We start from the raw sequence: 25,474 nt of genomic DNA, 5'->3' as shown, positions 1-25,474 counted from the left end.
AGCCAAATTGGCCTTTTTTATAAGGAAATCAGTCATATAGGATTAGGGCCCACATTAATGACCTCGCTTGAACTTGGTTATCTCTGTAAAGATTGTTTACAAACAAAGTCACATTTGAGCTCAGGATTCCAACATCTTTTCTGAGAGAACACAATTCAACTCATATCAACATACTTCAGGGTAGATTAAATTTTCATACAAACTATGGTCTACCTTCCCTGTGGGAATATTAGTGAGTATTAGGTCTTGATATCAGGCTTGGCTGTTTAAGACTTTGGAAGATGAAATGTGAATGGAAGCAACATGTACCCCTTCCAAGCAGATACATTGGAGCCAAAACCATCTTTCCCTCTGCTACTTGAGCAGTATCACCTCAGATAGGACTATTCCTTCATCTGGGCCAGAAGAGCCATCACCAATACATAAAGGACATGTAGTCTCTGTGAGCCACTGACATCTGGGGGTCAGTGAAACCATAATAAACATAGCCAATCCAAAGCAAAAACTGTCTGGATAGCCTCAAAAAAAAAAAAAAAAAGACTACCTAAAATAAAATGAAAAGAACTCTTCATAGTAAAATCATGCAATAAAGCAAAGCAATAACCAAAGGAAAATTTATTCCCTAAAACACGTTTATTACCAAAAAAGAAAACATAAAAATTCAAAAAAAGCTATCTTAAGAAATCAGAAACATGAAATTTTTAAAAAGTAACAAGAGAGAATTTAAAAAGATCACAACAGGCCTTATTAAAAAGAAAAAGAGAGGCGCCTGGGTGGCGCAGTCGGTTGAGCGTCCGACTTCAGCCAGGTCACGATCTCGCGGTCCGTGAGTTCGAGCCCCGCGTCAGGCTCTGGGCTGATGGCTCGGAGCCTGGAGCCTGTTTCCGATTCTGTGTCTCCCTCTCTCTCTGCCCCTCCCCCGTTCATGCTCTGTCTCTCTCTGTCCCCAAAAAATAAATAAACGTTGAAAAAAAAAAAAAAAAGAAAAAGAAAAAGGATAACCAAATATGAAAGAATGTTCTTAAAAAATAGCATAAGCATGGACAAAACCCTGATTATGACAGAGATGATGAGACAAAGAGAAGAAACCAGAGAAAAGAGAAAATGGGAGAGAAATGAGAACCTGAGAGAAAGGAAAGTGTACGAAAGGAGAGTAGGAGAAGAGAAGCAAGATTAGAATGAGAGAAAACATAACATAGATGGATTGGAAATTAAAAACAATCAGAAGGGATTACACATCTTCAGGTTTACTTCCCACCACTTTCCACCTCCCACACTTGGCTGTAACTGTAAGAAGACTCGTGGACCCTATAGCTCAGAATCTTGCTTCCTCTCCCAGTATAGGAATCACCTGGCCTTTTTTCTTCACCTGAAGCCTCTGTTTTCAGAACTATTTTCCCAACCTCCTTCCCCAGCAATCCAATCAGATGTCTTCTCTACAAGGTCTTACCCTAACTCCAGCATTGCACACAGAAACGTCATTTGTCTATTTTCCACAATAGATTTTAAGCTTTGGGGAAAGCAGCCACAAGTTTCAGTCCTATCTCTGGAGGAACAAGAGCAGTCTTCATTTTGTATAGTTTTCTGGTAACTAAGATCAGTGGAGCCATGTAAAGCAATGACTCAGTCAGTCCCCATATGCCCGATTTTCAGTTAACACAAAATTCTGCAAATCAAGGACTGCTTGAATATAGTACAGTGCCCACTGTATATACTGATATATACTAAATAAATATTGACAAAGAAATGAATTAATTCTCTATACTAGCTTACCCACCAACTTGGAGTTGAAGAGAATTTTCAAAAGAATTTCATTAAAAATTAAGAAGTAAAAAAAAAAAAAAAAAAAGATGACAGTGTAAATCAGTCCCTAGAATACTGTCTTGCAAGACTCAACATTGATTTTAGGTTCTTTCTTGTTCCTAAGCTCACACCACAGTCATTCACTTACCCAGTCCTGCTAAATTTTTCTCCTACGTATACTTAAAATCTCTTCCTCCCCGACTCTTTATCATTCCTACCAAAATTCACTCTTCTGTCTTTTCTTTCACTCACCCAGCCAGAAGATATCACCTGGAATCTTAAATCAAAATATTTAACAAATGTACACACAAAAACCCCTCAGTTTTTAAAACATTTTTTTTAAGTTTACCTATTTATTTTTGAGAGAAAGAGAGAGAAAGCACAAATCAGGGAAGGGCAAAGAAAGAGGGAGAGAGAATCCCAAGCAGTCTCTACACGGTCAGCGCAGAGCCCAATGCTGGGCTCAAACTCATGAACCATAAGATCATGACCTGAGCCAAAATCATACATTTAACTGACTGAGCCACCCAGGCACCCCAGTTTTTAAAACCTTTAACATATTTCAATTCCTGAGAATATTTGAAATAAAAACACATTGAAATTTGTCCCTACTAAAAACAACAACACCCACACACCCACACCCACACACACACACCCACACACACACACACACTCACACACACACACACACACAAAACCACAATAGGAACTGAATAAATGGAACAGTGGGATCTCAATGTTCATGATTTAAAATTTATTTGAATTAACTCAACTTGTATGAAGAATCTCTTGATAAAACTACTATTTTTATTTAAATAAATATATGTGCTCCACTAGAATGCACTGAAATTGAGGTCTATGATTTGCAGAATTTGGATTTGATGAAATAGGCAAAAAACCAGGGATGACTTATTTAATAAATTTTGCCTTATGAAAAAAAATTAAAGGAAGTTTCTCTAAGGCAGAAAAACCCAGAACTTGTGAAAATTCAGGGGCTGAAATATTTATGCATTTCAACATAATAATATCAGAATAACATTTTACTTATGGATGTCCAATAGCTCAGCACAAGCTGTTGAATGGATATCCTTCCTCCAATGAATGGCATTTGCACACATCAAAAATCAGTTGTGCATAATTGTGTGGTTCTATTTTAGGGTTTTCTAATCTAGTCTATGTGTCTATCCTTCCACCTATACCACACTCTCAATTACTGTAGCTACAGAGTAAGCTTTATTATCAGGTAGATGGACTCCTCTCACTTTATTCTTCTTTTTTCAAAATTGTTTTAGCTATTTTAGTTCTGTGCCTTTCTGTATAAATTTTAGAAAAAGCTTGACCAAATCTACATAAAACTTGCTAGTATTTTGATAAATTAGGTTAACACTATAGAGTAATTTAGGTAAAACTGTCATCTGTACTACATTGAGTCTCTCAATTCATGAACATGGTATATCTTTCTATTTATTTAGGTTCTTTGACTTCTTTCATCAGCATTTCAGCATATAAATCTTGTACATTTTTTAGTAGATTTATACCTAAGTATTTCACTTTACTTCACTTTCTTTTTTCCTAGCCATTCTTCACATCTGCCACACCTCTTTTTTGAGGGGGAGGGGAGAATAGAGACAGGGAGAGAGAGAATCTTTTTTTTTTTTTTTCAACATTTATTTATTTTTGGGACAGAGAGAGACAGAGCATGAACGGGGGAGGGGCAGAGAGAGAGGGAGACACAGAATCGGAAACAGGCTCCAGGCTCTGAGCCATCAGCCCAGAGCCCGACGCGGGGCTGGAACTCACGGACCATGAGATCGTGACCTGGCTGAAGTCGGACGCTTAACCGACTGCGCCACCCAGGCGCCCCGAGAGAGAGAATCTTAAACAGGCCCTGTACTCAGTGCAAAGCCCAACATGGGACTGGATCTCACAATTCTGAAATCATGACCTGAGTCAAAATCAAGAGTTTGACACTTAACTGACTGAGCAACCCAGGAGTCGCCCCCAATGCCTCCTACTATTTATGAGGTTGGATGGCAAATTACGTAATTATTATCCTTAAAAAATCATTCTGGGAACGCCTGGGTGGCTCTGTCGGTTGAGCATCCTACTTCGGCTCAGGTCATGATCTCGTGGTTGGTGGGTTCGAGCCCCACGATGGGTTCTGTACTGAGAGCTCAGAGCCTGGAGCCTGCTTTGGATTCTGTGTCTCCCTGTCTCTCTGGCCCTCCCTTCCTTGTGTTCTGTCTCTCTCTCAAAACTAAATAAACATTTTAAAAAATTTAAAAAAAATCATTCTAATGTGCTTTAAACTCTTTGATTTGTATGAGTTCTAGTAAAATGTATAGAATTCTTTGATACATGTATTTTTAAGATACATATATGGTATTGTGCTATATACCTCATATACCTTCACTCTACCTTATGTTTTTAAAGTCTATCCATGTCACTATGTATGTATCCAGTTGATCATTCCTAATGATGCAGAATGTATTATCTATACATTGTCCTTAGCTTTCTGACAATCAGACACCCAAACTGTCTCAATTCCCAGCTATTACTATAAATGCTTTCATTACCATGCTTCTACATGTGCCTAAACAGTCTCTTTAAAAACGTTTCCAATATATACAACCATTAGAAGGATCAGAAAGACAAGAGAAAGAACATATATCTTAAATAACTATTGTCAAATTGCTTTCCAGAATAGCTATACCAGTGTAGACTAGCAATTGTTAAATATATTCTTAATTTGCATTCAAAAATATGTTCTCATTAAAATAGCAAATACACAAAATATATTGAGTAAGAGTTGCCAAATACATAGATAATTTAATTTAAACCTATTTTGAAGATATGCAATAAAAACAAATTAAGCAGCCGGCCTTGATCATCCTAAAGTATTGCCCTGGGACTACCACTAGAAAGTAAGCATGTTAAACTCAGATTTTAAAAATTGAAACATAAACACAGCATGTATTGTTCCTTCTTGAACCAGTGGAGTGGATGCTTTTGCCCCACACCTCTGACCCTTTTCCCAAATCATACTTTCCAGAGACTGTAAGTGCCCATCGTTCTCCAGACTGTCTTTCCTCATGTAGAGAGGAAACCCTCTAAGATGCCTTGTAGACAAAAAATAATATTTCACATTTTCAGCAGAGGAAATGCAACTATCAGATAGTTACATGATTTTATGGAACAATGATTAGCAACATTTAGACCAAAATAAAAATTATCTTAATGAACATAGGCTTTTAAAGTAGTTCAATTAAATCTTAGATTAAATTTTTATCATATTCCACCAACCACAAAAACTTTCACATTGCTCTGAAGGCTATGTATTTATTTATTTCTCCATGCTGTTGAGAAAGGACCAATTTGATTCTATCTAATAGTGATTAGTGATTCTATCTAATAGTGAATAGTGATTCTATCTAATATCTCACAAATGCATAATCTAAAGGCTTGGCTGTGTTAAGATATGCCAACACAGGGGCGCCTGGCTGGCTCAGTCAGCAGAGCATGTGACTCTTGACCTCGGGGTTGTAAATTCAAGCCCCCCACTGGGCATAGAGGTTACTTAAAAAAATAAAATCTTAAAAAAAAAATAAAGATATGCCAACATAAACTGCAAACATCCCTGAAGACGATCAGAATGAATCAGTAATATCAAAACTCAAAAGCCTTTTGTATGTGAAGATAGTCTCATTTTGGAGAAGGACACTACGATTAAGGCTTTTGTTAAGTCATTGAATAACGTGCCATGGATTCTGTCCCGTTGCTTTATTCTGTTAGTCAAACCTTAGGTTTCTGTGTTCACACTAGATTCTACTACAGTGAGAGTCCAAACATTACAACTTAATACCATTTAATGAAATTTGAAAATTCCTTTGACTACCAGCTGAGCAGCAGAAAAAACCCTGCTTTGAAATGTACTATTATTATTATTCACCAAATAATTGTTCTCATTGCTTGTCTCTACCAATGTAGAGAGCATGACTGGCCATAACCCCAAGCACTTGCAACATGACTTGGCAACCCCATCCGGTGTGGGAATCCAAGGAGTGATCTAGGAGTTTGGATCACAAGGCCCTTCTGCTGCTTGGCCACTACAGCACTTCTGATAATGTGACAACCAACTTTAGACGATTCCCCATAAAACATGTGCAGAAACACCACTAGACAATTTCTGCCCTGAAATTTTTTGCTGCTTATCAAATATTGGGAAAAATATACACCATGAATAAAGGAAGAAGAATAGCTGACATATACTGAGTGCTTACGTACCAGCCACCGTGCTAGTTACTTTATAGGGATTACCTCAATCAATCTTCATTAACTGCAGCCTAGAAGAAGGTACTATTATTATGCCATTATACAAGCAAAGGAATTGAGGCCCCACCAGCAAATCTTGAGATAGGAATCAAACCTAAACTGTCCAAATTTAAAACCCTTGTCCAGGAACTCTTAAACATATTCCCTGTCCAATCACAACAAATGTTTTCCCACAACAAAGACCAATGTTTGTTCTATTATGTAGTATCTTCAGTTTATTCCTACTTACAGAAAAAAAAAAAATGAATAGGTTTCATAAATTAACATTCAAGTCAACTTTATACCCAGAGGAGAAGGAGTCAAACAAATGGTACAAGATAACAGTATACTTTAAGGTGCAAAAGTTCAATGATCTTTGTTTATACAAAAGCTAGCCCCCAGGCAGAATCACCCTGGAATAAAAGGAGCACAGCATAGCTATCCAACAATTACCCTTTATTTACTACTATGACTCTCTGGATTTTGAGATGTCATTTGAAGCCCTTGGACTTCTGCATAAAAGCTATAGAGCATGTATATTACATTTATTGCTAGATATATTTTATGCTAAAAGCATGGAGATATACATGGATAATTTCCCATCATGAACAGCTACATTGAAAAATGGCTAAAAAATTTAAGTCCTCTATTTGTCTGAGGAAAGAGAGGTACCTTATTTTCCATTATATTTTACCACTTTACCAATTAAATATTATAGATGATGGTTTAATATTTTCATCTTAATCTTCTTTTCCCCCATCTTATTTGCTAAATGGGTTATTGAGTAATAAGGAATTTTATTTTCAATTTTATGTAACCAAGTTGTATCTTGTACCATGAAAATAAGTTTAAAACAAATTTCTCATGTACAAACCCATGATTTTGACCATAATTACTATTATGTGCCTTTATTCAACATGGTCTTATTACAAGCTTTCTCCCGTCAATGCTCAAAGTTTATTGACAAATTTCAAGCAACACAATTTTATTTATCTGTGTTACTTCTTTATAATGCCCTTCAACTTTTAAATTATGCTAAATATTCATAATAAGATTCATTGAGTAGAATCATGAGTATTTTATCAAAATTAATGTTATTTTCATAATTACACATATGGTATTATTATAGAAACACCATCTCTACCACTTTACAGAACCAAATCATAGGAAGCAGTTGGAAATCCCCAGGCTCTTCCAGACCACTACTGTTTTAACCCTGTGTCACAGATCAGCCTCCTCCAATATGTTTATGGCATAGAGGTGCCTGTGTGGCTCAGTTGGTTGAGTGTCTGACGTCAGCTCAGATCATGATCTCACGGCTTGTGAGTTCAAGCCCTGCATGAGGCTCTGTGCTGACAGCTCAGAGCCTGGAGCCTGCTTTGGATTCTGTGTCCCTCTTCTACTCTGCCCCTCCCTCACTCATGCTCTGTCTCTCTCTCCCTCTCAAGAATACGTAAAACATTTAAAAAAAATTTTTTAATACATGTTCATGGCATAAATTGTGGTGATGGCTTCGTCACCACATAAGATATACTTATCTCCAAACTCATCGAGCTGTGTACATTAAATATGTACAGCTTTTTGTGTCAATCATACCATGATAAAGTGATTTTAAAAACAAAACAAAAAGATTAGCCTCCATCAGATAATCAATGAATGCCCCTGTCACGCCCACCAACGTCCATCTTCCATAGAGAACTTTAGAAACAGAGAACTCAGTTCCACAGAGAACTTTAGAGACTTCTAGAAATATTTAGAAACTATTTAGAAACAGTTTCTAATAGAAACTATTAGAAAAACTGTTTCTCTCACTCCAACTCTCCAGCAGATGTGACTCAGAGATTCCAACATCCGGCGGAAAGCATCCTTCTACCTCAGCCTCTTTAATTCATCTCCATGACACACCAGGCACTTAACCCCACAGACGTATCCTTGGTGTAGTTTACTACCATCAGCCCTCTCTTGTCCTCAATTCCTTTTCCATCATGCCCAGGGCCCCATGATGACCATAATGTAACCAGAAACTGACCATTTCTGACCACCTGTACTGCCAGCACTGGGTTTAAGTCACCCTAGTGCCTCTTATGGATTATTTTAATAATCTCTTTAGGGGCTTCCTAGGTCCACTCACGCCCCACTACAAGCTGGATGTGTGTGTGTGCCCCTCAACAACTAGACCTAGTTAACTGTTTTCAAATCAAGCCATACCTATGGCAAAAACTTCTGTTTCAGAATAAAAGCCTAAGGTGCCCTACATGCATCTATGCCTGTCACCTCTGTGATAGTCTTTCTTACCACCTTCCAGCCCCCCACGGTGCCCCAGCCATACTGAGGCTATTCCTCTAACATGTGAGGCCCATTCCTACGTTAGGATCACTCCCTCTTGCTAGAATGCTTTTCTCCCAGACATCCATATATCCAACCCCTTCACTTTGACGAAACCTTTGCTCCAATGCCAACTCTTCCCTGACCATCCAGTTTAAAACTGCAATCCTCCAGGACTGCTACTCTCCCTCCCTCTGTTCTATGCTACGGTTTCCCAAAGCATTTAATCCATCCTAATGTATTTACACCTGTATACATTTATTTTCTACTTTCCCCTGGCTGAAACACACAGTGTGAGAACAGGAATTTTTGTTTCATTCACTGAAGTACACCAAGCACTTAAAACAATGCGGGCACATACAAGCTGCCCCATGAATGTTTGCTGGATGGATGAATGATTCTCCTATTACCTGTGCTCAACCACAGATCCCCACTACTCACGCCTTCTCTGGAGGCAAAAACTAGGCAGGGCTAAAAACGAAAACAGCGGTACCATCATGCAAACCGGCTTCATTATTAATTAGCTGTCTCCAATGTCAGCCCTCTAACTGGACTTTAGTTCACTTCCTTTCCCGTTTCCCACAGCAGCTACTTCAGAACATCACCACCATACACACACACTTCCTAGTCCGTCTCGCACCATGCCCTAGAGCTGCAGTGGCGTTCACTGTCCCTAAGCACGCCGCAGTAGAGGTTGGTCACCCCGCAAAACTGGGGCTCTAACTAACAACAAGGCAGAGGGGCAACAATTATATCTCAATAAAGCTAGGGAAAAAAATTAATGAAATTTTTTTTTAATTAAAAAATAGATCCTTGGGGCTCCTGGGTTGCTCAGTCAGTTGAGGTCCAACTCTTGATTTTGGCTCAAATCATGATCACAGGGTGGTAGGATAGAGCCCTGCATCGGCATGGAGGCTGCTTAAGATTTCTCTCTCTCTCTCTGCCCCCCTCCCCAGCTCACATGCGCTCTCTCTTTCTCTCTCTCTCTCTCTGTATATATATATATATAAAATAAATGAAATAAATAAATGAAATAAATATAATATATATAATAAAATAAAATAAAGTCCTCAGTTAAAATTCACACTCAGAGCCATGTGTTGGTTATTTAATATTACCATGCTTATAAATAAAAGGAACTGGAAGATACATTATGTCACCACTTGAAGAAGAGAAGAGAATGTCACACGAGGAATGGGAGATAGAGAGGCCAGAGAGAAAGATGTGAGGTTGGTAGCTTCGTGGATTGGAGTAGAGGCAGAGCTAAAAAAAAAAAAGTACTTGGAAATATAAAAATTAATATTCAATTTATGATTATTTATAATTTTTAGATTTTATCTTTTTTCATCACCATCTCATAAAATTGATCTTGTATATATACCGTATTAGTGTGTATGCACACATGTGTGTAAGTATGGAAGTAGTAATTTAAAAACTTTTTTTTGAATTAATATGATAGGAAAGAGGCAAAAACAAACGAAGAGAGCAGGGAAGCAGAGGCAGGGGCAAGGATGGGACTGTAAGCCATGAGAATGTGCAGGAAGCTTGTGAAGAGCTTGGACTTCTACAGAATATGGAAAGACATCTGAATTATTTTAGCTAAAACTTTACGATCCAAATGGATATCAGTACCTTAAAAAAAACTCTTGTTTTTGGTATCTAAAAAAAAATCTTAAATACATACAAAACACCAACAACAATGTATATATCCTCAAAGTGTGTATACAGGTTCTTAGGACATATTCCTAAGGGAAAATTAAAAAAAAACACACACACATCAAGAACTGTTTGTGAAAAGACATTCAGAGCCCCTACTCAGGGAACCGTGCGTTTTGGAAACAAGGTGCCATTTCATACCTATCAGTTTAACAAATCTCTCAAAATTCTGACAATACTCATTGTTGGGAAGGAAGTAGAACAGTGCACAAAGCACAAAAACTGTTTGTGGTGTTTCAATGGGTGCAGCTCCTTAGAAGAGCAGCTAAGCAACATGTAGTGAAGCTGACAAGGCACCCGGCCAAGAAGCCCCAGTCTCACTGTGTTATCAACCCCAGGAAAACAGGTGCCTGTGGGGACTTGAACAAGAATGGTCACTAGAGCAGGAGAAGTGCAAAACTCAGTTGGAAATTACTGAGATGTCCATCAAAAGGAGGATGAACAAATGTCACGTATCTATAAAAAGAAATTCTACAGGGGCGCCTGGGTGGCTCAGTTGGTTAAGCATCTGACTCTTGATCTCAGCTTAGGTCTTGATCTCAGAGCCGTGAATTGAAGCCCAGCATTGGGCATGAAGTCTACTTTAAAAAAAAAAGAAAAAGAAAAAGTAATGTTATAAATCACTTCTTCATGGATGAATAAGAGATAGAGGGACAGATAAATCTCAAAAACATAGCTAGTTATAACTTCCCACATGTCCCGTTCTTTACTTCACACATAGGTAGTTTTTAAGAATCATCCCTTGGGGCACCTGGGTGGTTCAGTTGGTTAAGCGTCCGACTTCTACTCAGGTCATCATCTTACAGTTTGTGAGTTTGAGCCCTGGGTCGGGCCCACTTTGGATTCTGTGTCTCCCTTTCTCTCTGCTCCTCCCCCGCTCACACTCTGTCTCTCTCTCTCCTTCAAAACTAAACATTCAAGAATCATCCCTTGCGATCCATATGCAAAAGTAAGATTAAACTAATACGAAGATAACAAAATGATAAAGAATCTGATGAAATGTTAACTTATCCTCAAGAAAATAAATATGCAGTTCTCACACTGAAAAGATTTAACTGAAAAAGTGTTTAATATAAAAATCAAGAAAGAATTGTTTTGCCGACTATAAGCAGGTGACTGTGCTTTCTAGGTGAGATTACCATGGCACCAGGTGATATTATCATAACCTGCTGTCAGTCAAACTTAAAACAACAAAAAGTTTACTTTTTCAAGTTTAAAAAATAAATCGGGCAAAGTAAACCTGTTCTTAGGTCAATAGTTAATAGTATTTCCACCATCGACAACGCTTCATGCAAAGCAAGCTTTACTTCCAGCTGAAAAGTAATTTAAGCTCTTGCAACTTTTATCTAGAATATAGGAAAATTACCCATTTGCAGAATTAACAGAAGCCTGCTGACACAGATTCGACAGAAACTATTTTTTAACATTTCTGAGATAAAGGACAATTGGATAAAGACCAATTGCATTGGTAGCTGCTGTATGAGATAACACATGAACCCACATGCTGCCTCACACTGAAAAGGAAAAACAGTGCAATCATATTCAGGATGCCATCGAAGGAGACACTATAATGTGCCCCTTTCTAGTTCATAAATGAAAAAGACAGATGTTGGCATATTAGAAGTCTAAAGGAATCAATAAAAGGTTTGGACACCGTAACCCCAGCACCCAACAGTGCTGGTACCTAGTAGGTGCTCCAATGCCACACAAATCATCAAGAGAGGAATACATAAAAGAAAGAAAGGAGCAAGGGAGGGGTACAAGCATTTTACTTCAGAGCCATCTTCTTGATAAGTAGTGTTCATTCATTCATTTATTCATGCAGTTCAGTTAATTATATTTACTAGCTGCTAGAGATTGAGAAAAACAACCCCCCACAACTGCCAGCCTAAGGCTACCCGTTCTCTTACACTTGAACTTTTGATCAGGTAACTCTCCGTGTTAAAACCGGTATTATTCCTTTATCCTTCGACACAATGCTCGTCCAAGGAATAATTTTAATTATTATCCACCTTTGTGAAGCATAGCTGAAGTGAATAAAATAAGATTAATGTACCTCATGCTTAATAATATTTATATAAGTCTATTTACTCTCCCATATATTAGTATATTCAAATATTCACTATATCTTTGTACCTTTGACTATATATATATATATATATATATATATATATATATGTGCCTTTGACTTTACATTAGTTTTACAGTAGCTATACACCAGCTATACATTTTACAGTAGTTAGTGTAAAGGAGAAAAATCCATTAATTACATCCTCACTCTTAATTCACCTACTTTTTAAAATAAGATGCTTAATTTTGAACATATTCCTATATTTCATTAAAAATAAGAATGTATTTTTTTTATTAAATTCCTAATTCTAATATTTCAATGCACAAGGACAAGCCTGCCAATCTTTCAAGTACTTACAATCAAGAAATGAAAATTTACTCAGCCGAGAGAATGTAAACATAAATAAAAATGCTAAAACTTTCCTGTTCTAACTATCATTTATCACTCAGTCTTTTGTAATAATGTACACTTTTTAAATGCCATATATAAAACTGGAAACCTCCAGAATATAGACTTGGTATCTACCATATATTTTTGAAATACACGAGCAACTGGAAGATAAGAGAAGTGGGGAAAGGTACAACTCAAAGAAAAGGTGCAGCTTTTTAACCTTATCTTCCCAACGTTTCGACAAGTTTCCAATGGCGTTCTCCCAAGTATTCCTTCCTTTTATTTTCTCCCTTCCTTTTAATTTTTGAAAGTGAGGCTGAAAAATTTGTTCAGTTTTAAATTTAAAAAGCTAAACTACATTATCTTATTTGAATGGAGATTTAAAAACTGCCAAATTTGAAAGCTGCATAAGCGTTGCTCTTTTACTGTAGATGACATATTCTCTGTCAACTTCCTCTGTTTCTTCATGAGTCACACCATACTTTATTGTATAAACAAATAAAACATTATAAAGAGTATTTCCAAAATATTTTTAAAGCCAGCAATCCCACACTCACTTTAAAAGAGTGGAAGGAAAAACAACTCTTTCGTATTATCTGTGGCTGTTCTGCTTCATTCACGATCATTATTAAGCCCTTGAAAATAAAGAAGAGTTACTGTCTGCACCGTGACATAGCCAGTGTTCCTCTCTGCAAACAGCACCACTTATTTACAAATAACAACAGACACAGAGATAACAGCTTATTCCTTTTAGCTTATGAAATGCTCCATTCCATATGAAAGACTACACTTGAGGATACAGTGAAGCCCCTGGTCATAATTATTGATCCTTCCAAAAACAGATTATCATTTCATTGCTTGTTTAATTTAAGGCAATGTGACTGGAACCAACACAAATAAATTACATAAAAGAAAACAGAAGAATCATCCCAGTAGGTGGATTCCAATTGCACTGGTAGGTAGCTTCCTGTGCACAATTCCAGATCTGAATGCAGACTGTGTACAGGATAAACTTGTCTTCCGGCACCAGTTGCCAGCACTGTTTTCTCCCTCCCTTTAAAAGTTCCTTCATCTCACAATAATGTGGGTGCCCACTACATCCATACACGCAAGCAATCATTCCCATCGGTCACACCCAAAGGGTTGCTTCAAAACCAGGTTTCCGTGGGATTCTATAAAAGCTATGAGAGAAGGGACCATACTACAGTCTTTTATAACCCAGAATACCACTTAAAAAGCAGGTTAACACTGTTGGAGTAGGAGACATAAATGAAATATTTGAAAATCAAAATATCAAAAACAGCAAATCTACTTACATTATTTGAGAAGTGAATTGATTTCCCCATTAAATTTCTCTCAAGCAGCCAGTTTTCCCAATAAAGTGTGTTGGCTTCTTTCTTCTTAGAAAAATAAAGACTTTGAATTGTTTTCAGATATTCTGATGGCACAGAAACTAGATAGTAGGCAATTTACTTACTGATAAAGTCACCTGCTCGATTATGGTACAATAGATGTGATTTCTCAAACTGCTTTTAGTATATATGTTTAAGCTTGTTTTTATGGACATAATCCTAAAGCTACTTACTCTATTTATTAAATTAAAAGCAGTTATTCTTCTTATAAAAGAATATATTCCAGTAAAGTTAGCCTTTAGGCAAATTTATTCTAAATTTGTTTTGCCTTCTCATGATTCTTAAATAAAACTTGACATTCCACAAAGGGCGAAAACAACCACTTATAACAAGTTATATTTAAGAAAGTGCCTACCATTTTCATTTTTACGATTAATATTTAAGTAAACAGCAAAACTCAAGGGCACCTGGGTGGCTCAGTCAGTTAAGCATCCAACTTTGGCTCAGGTCATGATCTCACAGTTCGTGAGTTTGAGCCCTGCATCAGGCTCTGTGCTGAGAGCCCAGAGCCTGGAGCCTCCTTCGGATTCTGTGTAGCCATCTCTCCCCCTCCCCAGCAAAACTCAACCTACTGAATATAACAAAATTTATTAAACAGAAAAATTTTTTCAATGTAGATAAATTACCTGACACTATGGTAGATAGAGACAATCCCATGTATTTCTACTTCTTATTTGTCACCAAACTTTTAGCAATATCACCACAATTTTTCAGCAGCCTGAACCCATTTTAAAAGTAAATAATTCAGGTGTTGTATTTTTCCCAATCATTTGAACCTAATATATTCTATCTCTCTCTTTTTTTTTTTTAAGTAATCTCCACACCCAACATAGGGCTTGAACTCACAACCCTCAGATCAAGAGTTGCATGCTCTACCAACTGAGCCAGCCAGGCACCCCATGATGTATTCTATCTTGATCAATTTATCCAACAATGTGTAAAAGGTTTGTTAAGGTATCTTTGAAGGTAGAAGAAAATGTTCAACATTCACTGAGTGCCAATATATTAGCAACGATAGCACTTTCTTTCACTTCTATAATTAGCTCTGCTATCCAAAAAGGTCGGTTTCATTGGTCATGATCTTCTTCAGCCATATATTCTTAGTTGAAAGGATTAGTTTTGACATTAAAAGATAAGAAATCATTATGAAGCTTTCCTGTTCAATAAACTTTAATGACTCAAACTCAAGTTGATGCTCTAAATCTCCTTCCATGTGAGCCCAGCTCACCTTTTCAAGCATAGAATCTCCACCACACTCCCCATCCCTGTTCTGGTCAGACTGGTTTATTCACTGCCCTTTACCTCTAGAATGTATTGTCCATATTGTGCATGTTGTCATTTCCATGAGAAAAAAACCATCACATCACTCTGTGTATGTGGTTATAGTCTTCTGGTTCAGCCAGTTCAAATCACAAATCTTTGCTTACAAGGCACATCAACATGTTTTCCTCCAACAATTTCATATGAATAAATCCCATAACAGACATAAAGTTGTTTTCTAAGACATCTAAAAAATCACTAAAGTAATAACATCTTAAAATTTGACATATCACAGTTTCCCTAAGAAAATCACTAATTCATCATAAACTACATTTTAATTCCACTTAAATTTTATCCTGATTCATTGTATTTATGTTATTTAATGAACATAGTTTTAAAAATTAATCAGCTTTGTGATTTAGTTATGCATGTAAACAAAGCACAAATTATTTAAATAGACTGACAATAATATACATAAAGGAAAAGGAATACTAACAAAAGTCTATTTTGCTTTGAACAAAAGCAATAAATTTGTTTGAAAGTAGTATAATCTAGATATTTTCATTTGAATCATATACAGTTAAGCTAATGTTTTATAAAAGGAAAAATAAATTAAGCTATTTTATTGTAGTAATAAGGGGTTTTATGGAGATGATGACTAAAATAAGGGAAAGATCATCTATTTTCCAATGTGCCTTGTAATTTTATAACCCATTAATTTTATTTCTGAACATACTGTTTGAATTAAGGTTGAGTTCTGGTCTTAGCTGATCCTTAAATATCCAATTAATATTTCCTATTTTACTGTTTATCAGACTTGTCTGCACTTTGACATATCACACTGGTGTTCTTATGAAAACCACATGAGGTAGCCAGGGGAAAAACTTAGACAAATATTTCTTCAAATCATATTTTTAAAAATAAATCTATAATTTCCTAGTTAAAAGCAATGAGATTTTATGTTACAGAATACTAAAATCTAATAATTATGTCCATTCATACTGCAGTAAAACCATAGGTCAGAATACTGAGGGACCTGGAAGGACCCACAAAGGGCACATATGTCCAAGGACTATTTCACTAATATAACAGTTTTCCCAGTCCAACTCAGTATTTATGTCCTGATTGACCTCAGAAATAATGACCTTTTTCTGAGGGTTAAAAGAAGTTAAAACTTCATTTTGTTCCAGAATGATGGTATGCAAAGGTAAGAAAACCTAGCCCAAGTTTACCAGGATAATTGTAATAGGAAGATTGCATAACAAGACTTCTCCTTAGTTTCAGAAATCAAGATACATTTACCTTGAAAAGCAGCAGCATTTCGCGATATTAGAAACTTTAATGTGGAGCTGGATGATTGAAGAACTTCCTGCATATCTTGGCGAGCTGCAGTCTGGTATCTCTCCTCCATCTTCCTGGTGCAACAGGTAGGTTTTTTGGATATGCAAACCTGTAGATCAGGTCCTGGAACAGATGTAATATTTTTCAGAATAATCACCTGTTTATTTGATTACCATTACATGTCACATGTCAGGCATTAATGATCAGAAGGGGCTCATGTACTATGTGAGAAATTGATTTACTAAAGCAGTTGCTGTTAAAAAAAAAATGTATGTATTGTCCATGAAGCCAACCACGAAACAAAATGTTGTAAACTATTAACTCTTTGCTCAAATATTTTATTAACATTTTGATCAAATATTAAATATGTCTATTCAATTAACTAATTACTATTACCTGACAAATACATTATATAACAGGAAACAAATTAACTGTTACATATAAGTACAGAGCTACATCAGGAAACTTTTATTTTTGCTTATTTTGTTAATTCAGCCAAAAGTATTTGATCTAAATACATTAATCAGAAGTGTATGGGCTAGAGGCGCCTAGGTAGCTCAATTGGTTAAGCGTCTGATTTTGGCTCAGGTCACGATCTCATGGTTTGTGGGTCTGAACTCACAGTTCACAGGTTTGGATTCTCTGTCTCTCTCTCTTTGCCCCAACCCGGCTTGCTCTCTCTCTCTCTCTCAAAAATAAACAATAAAAATAAACATTAAAAAAAAAAAAGAAGGACGTGGGCTAAAACAATTATTTATTTCCTGAGGAAATAAAATCAAAGTTTGTACATCAAATAAAGGTGAAAAAAACTTCACCTGATTTCTCAACTCAGCATTACACTTGCGATTCTTATGCAAGAAGTGGTTATCAGCAATAACAGTATAATGGGGGACTGAGATCCTCCATGGTCCAAACCCACCATCCAAATTTCTACTCATTCCCTAGTTTACTACAGACAATTCCTACCATTAAAAGCACATTTAGTTTTACAACCGTATTCAGAAAACTTCCAGGAAGATTCAGATTACATGGAATGTGAAGTTATTGCACATATGTAATAGTTGTAGTTAGAAAAATGCTAATAGAATTAACAACTCTTATCCCAGATGAGCTAAAACCTCATTCTATACCAGAATAATATGCAAATACAAAAAAAAAAGTATTTTTATAGCCAAGTTTACCAGTACAATGATAATAGGCAAAACACGTAACAAGACAGGGGAGGCACCTTTATACACAGCAGACGTGCTAGAGAACAAAGAGGTAAAGGGGCATGGATAGTGCCTATCGAGGAGAACACTGATGGGACATCACAGTTTGGGCCCTAGAGCATCCCAAGGCTAGCCAGGTTTTATGTAAAGCTCAGCAGAGTTTTCTTTTCATGGCCTAATAGAATACATTATTTCCTTATCTTAGGGTAGGAAAAACAGCTGTGGCCTTATTGGTGACGGGGAAGTTTCACAGCACACATGTCAGCTCTTCAGTGACCAACTCTACATCAGCAAATATAAAATACCCATGTGTGCACATACGCATGCCATACAGACACTGTCAAACCCCTCCTTTTTCACACAGAGTAGACCTCAGGCCTCACATCTCCAAAAGTTGGTTCTGGGTAAGATCAAAACATGTGAAATCGGCCAATACGGGACACCAAAATTTGTAATAATTTTGGCTTTAGTTTGTTTACGTTAGACAAATAAAAAATGACAACATTTGGGGCGCCTGGGTGGCGCAGTCGGTTAAGCGTCCGACTTCAGCCAGGTCACGATCTCGCGGTCCGTGAGTTCGAGCCCCGCGTCAGGCTCTGGGCTGATGGCTCGGAGCCTGGAGCCTGTTGCCGATTCTGTGTCTCCCTCTCTCTCTGCCCCTCCCCTGTTCATGCTCTGTCTCTCTCTGTCCCAAAAATAAATAAAAAACATTGAAAAAAAAAATGACAACATTTGAGCATTTCTCAAAGGCAAAAAAGCATAAAATATTGATGTGTGTCACAGCAGGTAATATTTTGACAACTGTTTTTCATTTTTCTTGGCTAAAAGTATACAAAAGCAAATTCTACTTTAAGACTGATTGAAAGAAAAAGCTGTCTTCCCAGCTTCATTCCTAAATGGAAGGACTAGGGAATTAAGAGTTCAGAGAAGAATAGAGATTGGAGGAAAGAACAAATAAATAAGCATGAAAGTATATAAACATATTTAGTATGGTAAGGACTGCTAGGGAATAACAATAGTAACAACAATAACAACAACAATAATAGATCTTTGCAAATGTCTCTTCAGAATTCAAACACCAAGGTCCTTTGCTAGACCACGTTCTTAAACATAGCTTATGAAGGCACCAAGTTGTGACCACTCCAACCTCCCTCTCACTCCAGCCTCATCTCAAGTAACGCTGCCCACTGTACCCTTCCCTTCACACATGGGCCTACTTCAGCCCTTCATGTTCACCAAGTGCCCTCTTGCCTCAGGGCCACTTTCTCCATGCTCGGCTCTCTGGAAGGGATGCTCTCATCCTACATGTGCTCACCCACACATATGGAAAACACACACCTCCTCCTAATTCATTGCCATCTATTTTTCTTTACATGTGAACTCAGCCTTCCCGCGAGAACCTTCCTTAGCCTCCCAGACAGCTCTTGTCTTTATTATATGCTCTTGAAGTGCACCATTCCTCTCCATTGCACTTATCATGGTGCAATGTTATATTCCTTCATGTGATGACTAATTAATTCCTTCATGTAACTGTAAAGCTCCACATGAGGGAATTTTTGCTCATTGTTATATCCCAGTTGACCAGTACAGCGCCTAAAAAAGCATAGAGACTCCATTTTTATTCACCAAACCTATAGTTGAGGATCTAATGGGAATAAACATCATCTTATTGAATCCTCACATTAACCATATGATGTAGAGACCATTACTACCACATTTTACATATGAGGAAATGGAGACATGAAGAGGATTTGAAAACTGCCCGATATCACATACCTATGTCACACACTACAAAATGGTGGAGCTGGTGATCGAAAACAGGCAGACTGATTCCCAAAGTATCTTCTTCACCATCACTCTACTGAGAGGAAAGCTGTAGCCTTAAATCTATAAATGGTTTGTCTACAGATACGACTGGCCATTTTTGATTCTTCTTCTTGAAAGAAGTCATCTGTTTGGTAAGTTACCAAATTTTAGGTCAGGAACCATCCAAGGAATTTTATTCAAAAAACAAAATAGGCTTGGGGAGCCTAGGTGGCTCAGTCAATTAGGTGTGCAACTCTGGATTTCAGCTCAGGTCATGATCTCAGGGTTGTGGGATTGAGCACCACATCCAGCCCCACATCTTTGGATTCTCTCTCTCTCTCTCTCTTTTTTTCTCTCTGCCCATCCCCTGCTCGCATTCTCACATATTCTCTCTCTCTCTCTCTCTCTCTCTCTCTCTCTCTCTCTCAAAATAAATGAGCATTAAAAAAGTCATCTAAAATATGAAGTTATAAAGATGCCATTTGCGTTTTCGCCCAATTTTAAATGGTGGAAAGTACAGTTAGAAAGGTACTGCAAATGGCCTTGACTGTTGTCCTAAACATAACAAGGGAGAGAGACTATCTCCTATCTCACAGCTCTGAATAAGCATGGACAGCAATTTAGAACACTTAAGAGCAAATACATTCTTCACGCTGATGAGCATCTGCACTGATTAATCCAGACTTTCATTCAGAATCTTGGTGGATGATAATGACAACAACATAACACTAAACTCCAATGCAAAGCAGGACTATAATTCAAAGATCTAGTTATGTTTAACCAGCACAACATTTTCCTCAGTATCCAGAGTTGGGGTGGCGGTGGAGGGGGAAAGAGTCCACAAGAAACTAGTTCCCATGCTTCCTGTATCAGCCCAAAAGACAGAGGAGATGAACCAAACACCCTCAGGGGAAGGACCATACCTTACATTTTGCTCACAGTATAAGCCCAGAGGTCATAATAAGCTGTATGTTGATAAAACGCCCAACATGGGAGGCTGCGGTTCTCCCACTGTAAACAGAACAAACATTATAAGAAAGCAAAGCCAGACGGAACCCAAGCAGATACCATGTAGGTACCAAGACTCATTTTTAGCATATTTCAAAGCCTGGTTTCAAAGAACATGGCATAACTGAGGATGCTATGAAACAGCAAGAGAGCACAGTCAAGGCTCAGAGGCAGCAGTCATGTTTCCGAATGGCAAAATCAAGCTCTGCAAGAATTAAATTACTAAAAGCAAATGAAATTAAAAATAAAACAGCAGGCTCCTTGCTGAAGGATAGTCAACCAGAATTTCAGGGGCTTTTCCTGATCTGTCACCCAGAAGCAGCAGGATTGGTGACTATGACTTCCTTTCTGTTTTCCTGCATGAGAAACTGTTAGAGCCATCTCCCTGCTTCTGGATGGTTTTTTCAAATGTGTTAAAATAGGAGCACTGGGAGTCATCCTGGGAAGATGGTAGCCGTGAAGGCATAGTTTTCACTATCTCCAAATCCCCACATAAACCAGATGGAACAACTAGAAAATAAATCCAAGAAATATAACAAAACTAGATGATAGAGAATTCCCACAATTTCAAAATGTAAACGGGGGGCTAGGGGGTGGAAATCAGCAACAGCCACAGATTTTCCCATTATCAGAGTCTGGGCAGTGGGGAGAAGCACTGAGGACAGGACAACCCCCAAACAGCCAACAGAATTTGCCAGAAAGTACAGTCGGCCAATTTGAAAACAGCAGCAGAAACAGGGACGCTTTTGCCCTCTCGATTACCGGGTATGTGCAAACGACCTACGATAGAAGGGAGTGAATGATCAGGAGCTATCCGAACTTGTGAACTGTTAAAACAGATCAAGCAGCCTCTTTTCCAGGATAGAACTCCACACAGAAAAAGTTCTGGAAGTGGAATCAAAATTTAACAGAATAGGGATCCAAGAAGCACAGATAAAGAAGGTCTAGACCAATGTGAGAATGGAATTAAAGCCAAGGAATTTCAGAAAAGAAGCACCCATAATTTTAAATGCTACACAGAAACGGAAGAAGTTCTGTAAAGCTAGAAAAGCTTTTCTGAAGCCAGCCTCAACCTAAATGTCCAGGAAAACAATACTCCCTTCCTATAGAATGAGCAACAAAAAATACTGCAGTCAAATCTCACACAGAGTTGTTATGATAAAAAAGAGTAAGGAACAGAAAAATCGCCCACAGACAAAGAAAGCATGCTAGAAAGATATGCCCCTAAAAAGAAAAACAAAAGATAAAAGATAATGAAAGAAAACATGGAAGAATAACACAAAGCAGTATCAGAAAACCTGACAGATGCAGTGCCCATACTCGGTACAGAACAAAAGATGAAAGAACAAGTTCTGAAATGAAGACTAAACCAGAAGGAACACAGGAGCCAGTCACACAAAGGTAATGCCCTACGGGAAAGAAAATGAAAAATAAGAAATTTTCAAAAATCAAAATGAATGGATAGATTTGAAAGACAGAAATAACATACACTCTCATAATATCAGTTCCCAAAGAAAAAAACAGGAAAAATGCTAAAAACTACATTTCATGTTACGCTACAACTGTGAAGGGCACAGATAAAACAAATAATTAGGGAATATTCAAATTCTACTGTCTAATTCTACCCTGTATTTTCAAAATTGAGATTTTTTTTTTTAGTGTGGAGGCATAAAGAAGAAGTAAAAGTCTGTAATCTTGAATTTGAATTGAAGTATCAACATGAAATCATGAAAAACTTTACCTCTGAAAGTACATATTTCCTAGCTTCCCTGAAAAGGCCTAGAAACAATGACCAACTGAGTGGCAAAGGGCATCCCTTGTGCCCAGATTATCATCTTGAAATACTACTTTTCACAAGAAGAAATCAGTGCTTCTTAAAAGAAATGCCTCATCCTAGGTCAAGAGCAGGCAAAAACAAGATGACAAACTAGCCAAAGCACCCTGTCCACCACATAGTGAAGAAGCTACGAAATAATTAGCGGAGTCTCATCAAAAGGATTCAGGAGCTAGGTTAGGGCACTAGGGCTGTCATAAAATACAACAGACTGGTCAGTTAAACAACAGAAATCTATTTGCTCACAGTTCTGAAGACTGGAAGTCCAAGATCAAGGTGCTGACAAGCTAGGTATCTCCTGAGATCTCCTTGTCTTGCATATAGCCACCTTCTCCCTATGTCTTTGCATGACCTTCTCTTTGTGCATTTGTACCCCTGGTACCTTTCTCTCTTCTTATAAGGACACAATTCATATCAGATAGGACCCATCCTCATGACCTCATTTAACCTTCCTTCCTTCCTTAAAGGCCGTATCTCTAAATAGAGCCATATTGGGTGGTGCTAGGGCTTCAACTTATGAATTTGAAGGGGGGGGGGGCTGGGAGGAAATAATTTAGTCTAACAGAGCAGCCAATTTCAAAAGGTTTCTACTGGTTAAACCTGGAACAACCTGAACCTCAATAATAATAATTGTAATGAAGGGTGCCTGGGTCGCTCAGTCTGTTGGGCGTCCAACTTCAGCTCAGGTCACGCTCTCACGGTTCATGAGTTTGAGCCCTGCATCGGGCTCTGTGCTGACAGCTTGGAGCCGGGAGCCTGATTTGAATTCTGTGTCTCCCTCTCTCTCTGTTCCTCCCTGCTCACACTCTGTCTCTCTCTCTCTCTCTCTCTCTCTCTCAAAAATAAAGATTAAAAAATTATTTTAATAGAAAAATAATAATTGTAATGAGCTACAATTAATCAAATATGCTTAAACCCAAGGGTTTTCTATATCTGTGCTTTATTTTGTAATAAAAAAATAGTTTTAGAATAGAACTGCTTGTTGATTACATACGTTCTCTTTTTGTTTCAAACATTTACTCTTCCCCAGTCAACTTACAGGATTTTTATACTTGTAGCACACACCAGCTTTATTGATAGCTTACATAGAAAAGAGCCCTTGGTACCAAGACCCTGAGATCAAGATATATTTCAGGATCACCAGAGTGGATATTATATGTCATAAAATACCAAATGCTCACCACACGAAAACAGGACCTTGGAATTGAGAGTAGGAGGAGTACACTGGTAAACTTGCTCCTCCTATCTTTTCTGAGATTGTCTTCTTGCCGTAAATTCAGAAAGTGATAGGAGTTTGTAAAATGTTATATGGTGATAGGGTTCTGACTGAGTCAAATGTATTCCTTCACCCAGCTAGAATAAAAAATACTTAAGTCCATGAATCCAGCAAGAATCATGACAATGGCATTGGATCTGCTGAACACTGGCCAGCATCTGTTCCCTCTCCTGGAAATTTCTTCTCAGTTCAACCTCTTGCTCACTCACATACATGCTATCCAAATGAGACTGATACACATAGACACATATCTACACATATATAATGATGAGTCTAGACTGGTTAAAACATAGCATCCTATCCTGTCAGCACAGTGATTGATTCAGAAATAGACAGCCAGTCACAAGAAAGAAATGCAAAAAGATATTTGCCGAGGCATCTAGGAAAGCAAAGCTTTCTTGCTTCGGCTGGAACTGAATTTAATGGCGCAAGGACGCAGGGCTTGCAGATGCCACAGTCACTTCCCGGCTCGGAGTCAAGCCTGGATCTACCACAGCCTCTTCTGTCACCTGCCATATAACAAGATCCAGCCAATACAACAGCAATAATAGTGCACAGGGTTACAGCAGGCTAAACATGCCACTCTCTTTTATGCATTATTCCAGAACTTCAAAAGGACTTGCTATTAAATGGAGGGTCAAATAACACCTGTTTAGTGCCTGTTCCAGTTTCCTGCTCTGTGGTAATAACTTTTATGTCCAAGAAACAATAAGAAAGATTCCACTGCAGTGTGGCAGTGCTACCAATGGAGAACAGCCATTAACTCCGGACAAAATACAACAACCAATGACCTGAAAGCTCTGGAGAGTGAACAAAAGAAGAAAGATTCTGGAAAGGAGTCAATATTTAGAAGAAGGGAAACGCCATAGGGTTAGTTTCCTATCTCTGTGGCTTTTAGTCTGAGGGCATCCCATCTATAAAGTGACTACCAATTTAAAAAAAAAACTCAGTCTTTTTAGGAATTAAGCACAAGATGATAGATATCGAGGAAATCACTGTTGGTAGAAACAGTGAGGAAGGGAGAAACACCAGGAAGGAGTGGGCCAGAGAGAAGGAACCCCAATTGCTCTATGCACACTCTGCCCAAATCTCTGGCTAATCCCGACACTACACCTCACGTGGCCAAGGCAGACTGTAAGTAATCCAGCTACTGGCAAGATAAAGAAAAGGAACTAAATTAAAATTGCAATAGTTTCCCAAGAGATACAACTGACAGTTTGAGTCCAACCAGAGTAATCTTCTCTGAAGACAAAGACATTAACACCCTTTGGAGGAGTATCATAGAATCCAGAGATACCAATAGCGTAACATTCACAGTGTCCAGGGGACAATCTAAAATAACTGGACATATGAAGAATCTGTATTACGGCGACCCATTGTCAAGAGATAAGGCAATAATTCAGACCAACATGAGATGATCCAGATGTTAGAATAAACAGGGAAGGGCTCTAAAGAGCTATTATAACTCTGTTCAATGAAGTAAAAGGAACATGTGCACTGAAAATTATAGAATAAGAAATCTTAACAGAGAAAAAGAAACTGCAAAGAAAAACAAAATGCAAATTCTGTAACTGAAAAATACAACATATGAAATAAAAATTTCACTGGGTGGGCTTGATAGCTAAATAGAGATGACAGAGGAGAGTCAGAGGACATTAAGAGACCAATAGAAAGTATCCAATGTGAAGAAGAGCTAAAACTTGAAAATAC

At 37.7% G+C, this 25,474-nt stretch overlaps 1 protein-coding gene across 5 annotated transcripts in view; it reads right to left on the bottom strand.

The window, feature by feature from the left end:
• Positions 1-25,474, bottom strand: part of GPC5 (glypican 5) — a 1,421,162-nt gene that overhangs the window by 1,362,142 nt on the left and 33,546 nt on the right. For all 5 annotated transcript variants that reach the window (XM_011281029.4, XM_045055062.1, XM_045055074.1 and 2 more), the window contains exon 2: positions 16,591-16,752. In XM_011281029.4, the coding sequence (XP_011279331.2) occupies positions 16,591-16,752 (162 nt within the window). The remainder of the gene's footprint in view (positions 1-16,590; positions 16,753-25,474) is intronic.

The sequence above is a fragment of the Felis catus genome, chromosome A1 (genome assembly GCF_018350175.1).
Source record: "Felis catus isolate Fca126 chromosome A1, F.catus_Fca126_mat1.0, whole genome shotgun sequence".
Taxonomy (NCBI): Eukaryota; Metazoa; Chordata; class Mammalia; order Carnivora; family Felidae; genus Felis; species Felis catus.
Note: the sequence above shows the minus strand (reverse complement) of the source record. Positions and strands in the feature narration are given on the sequence as shown.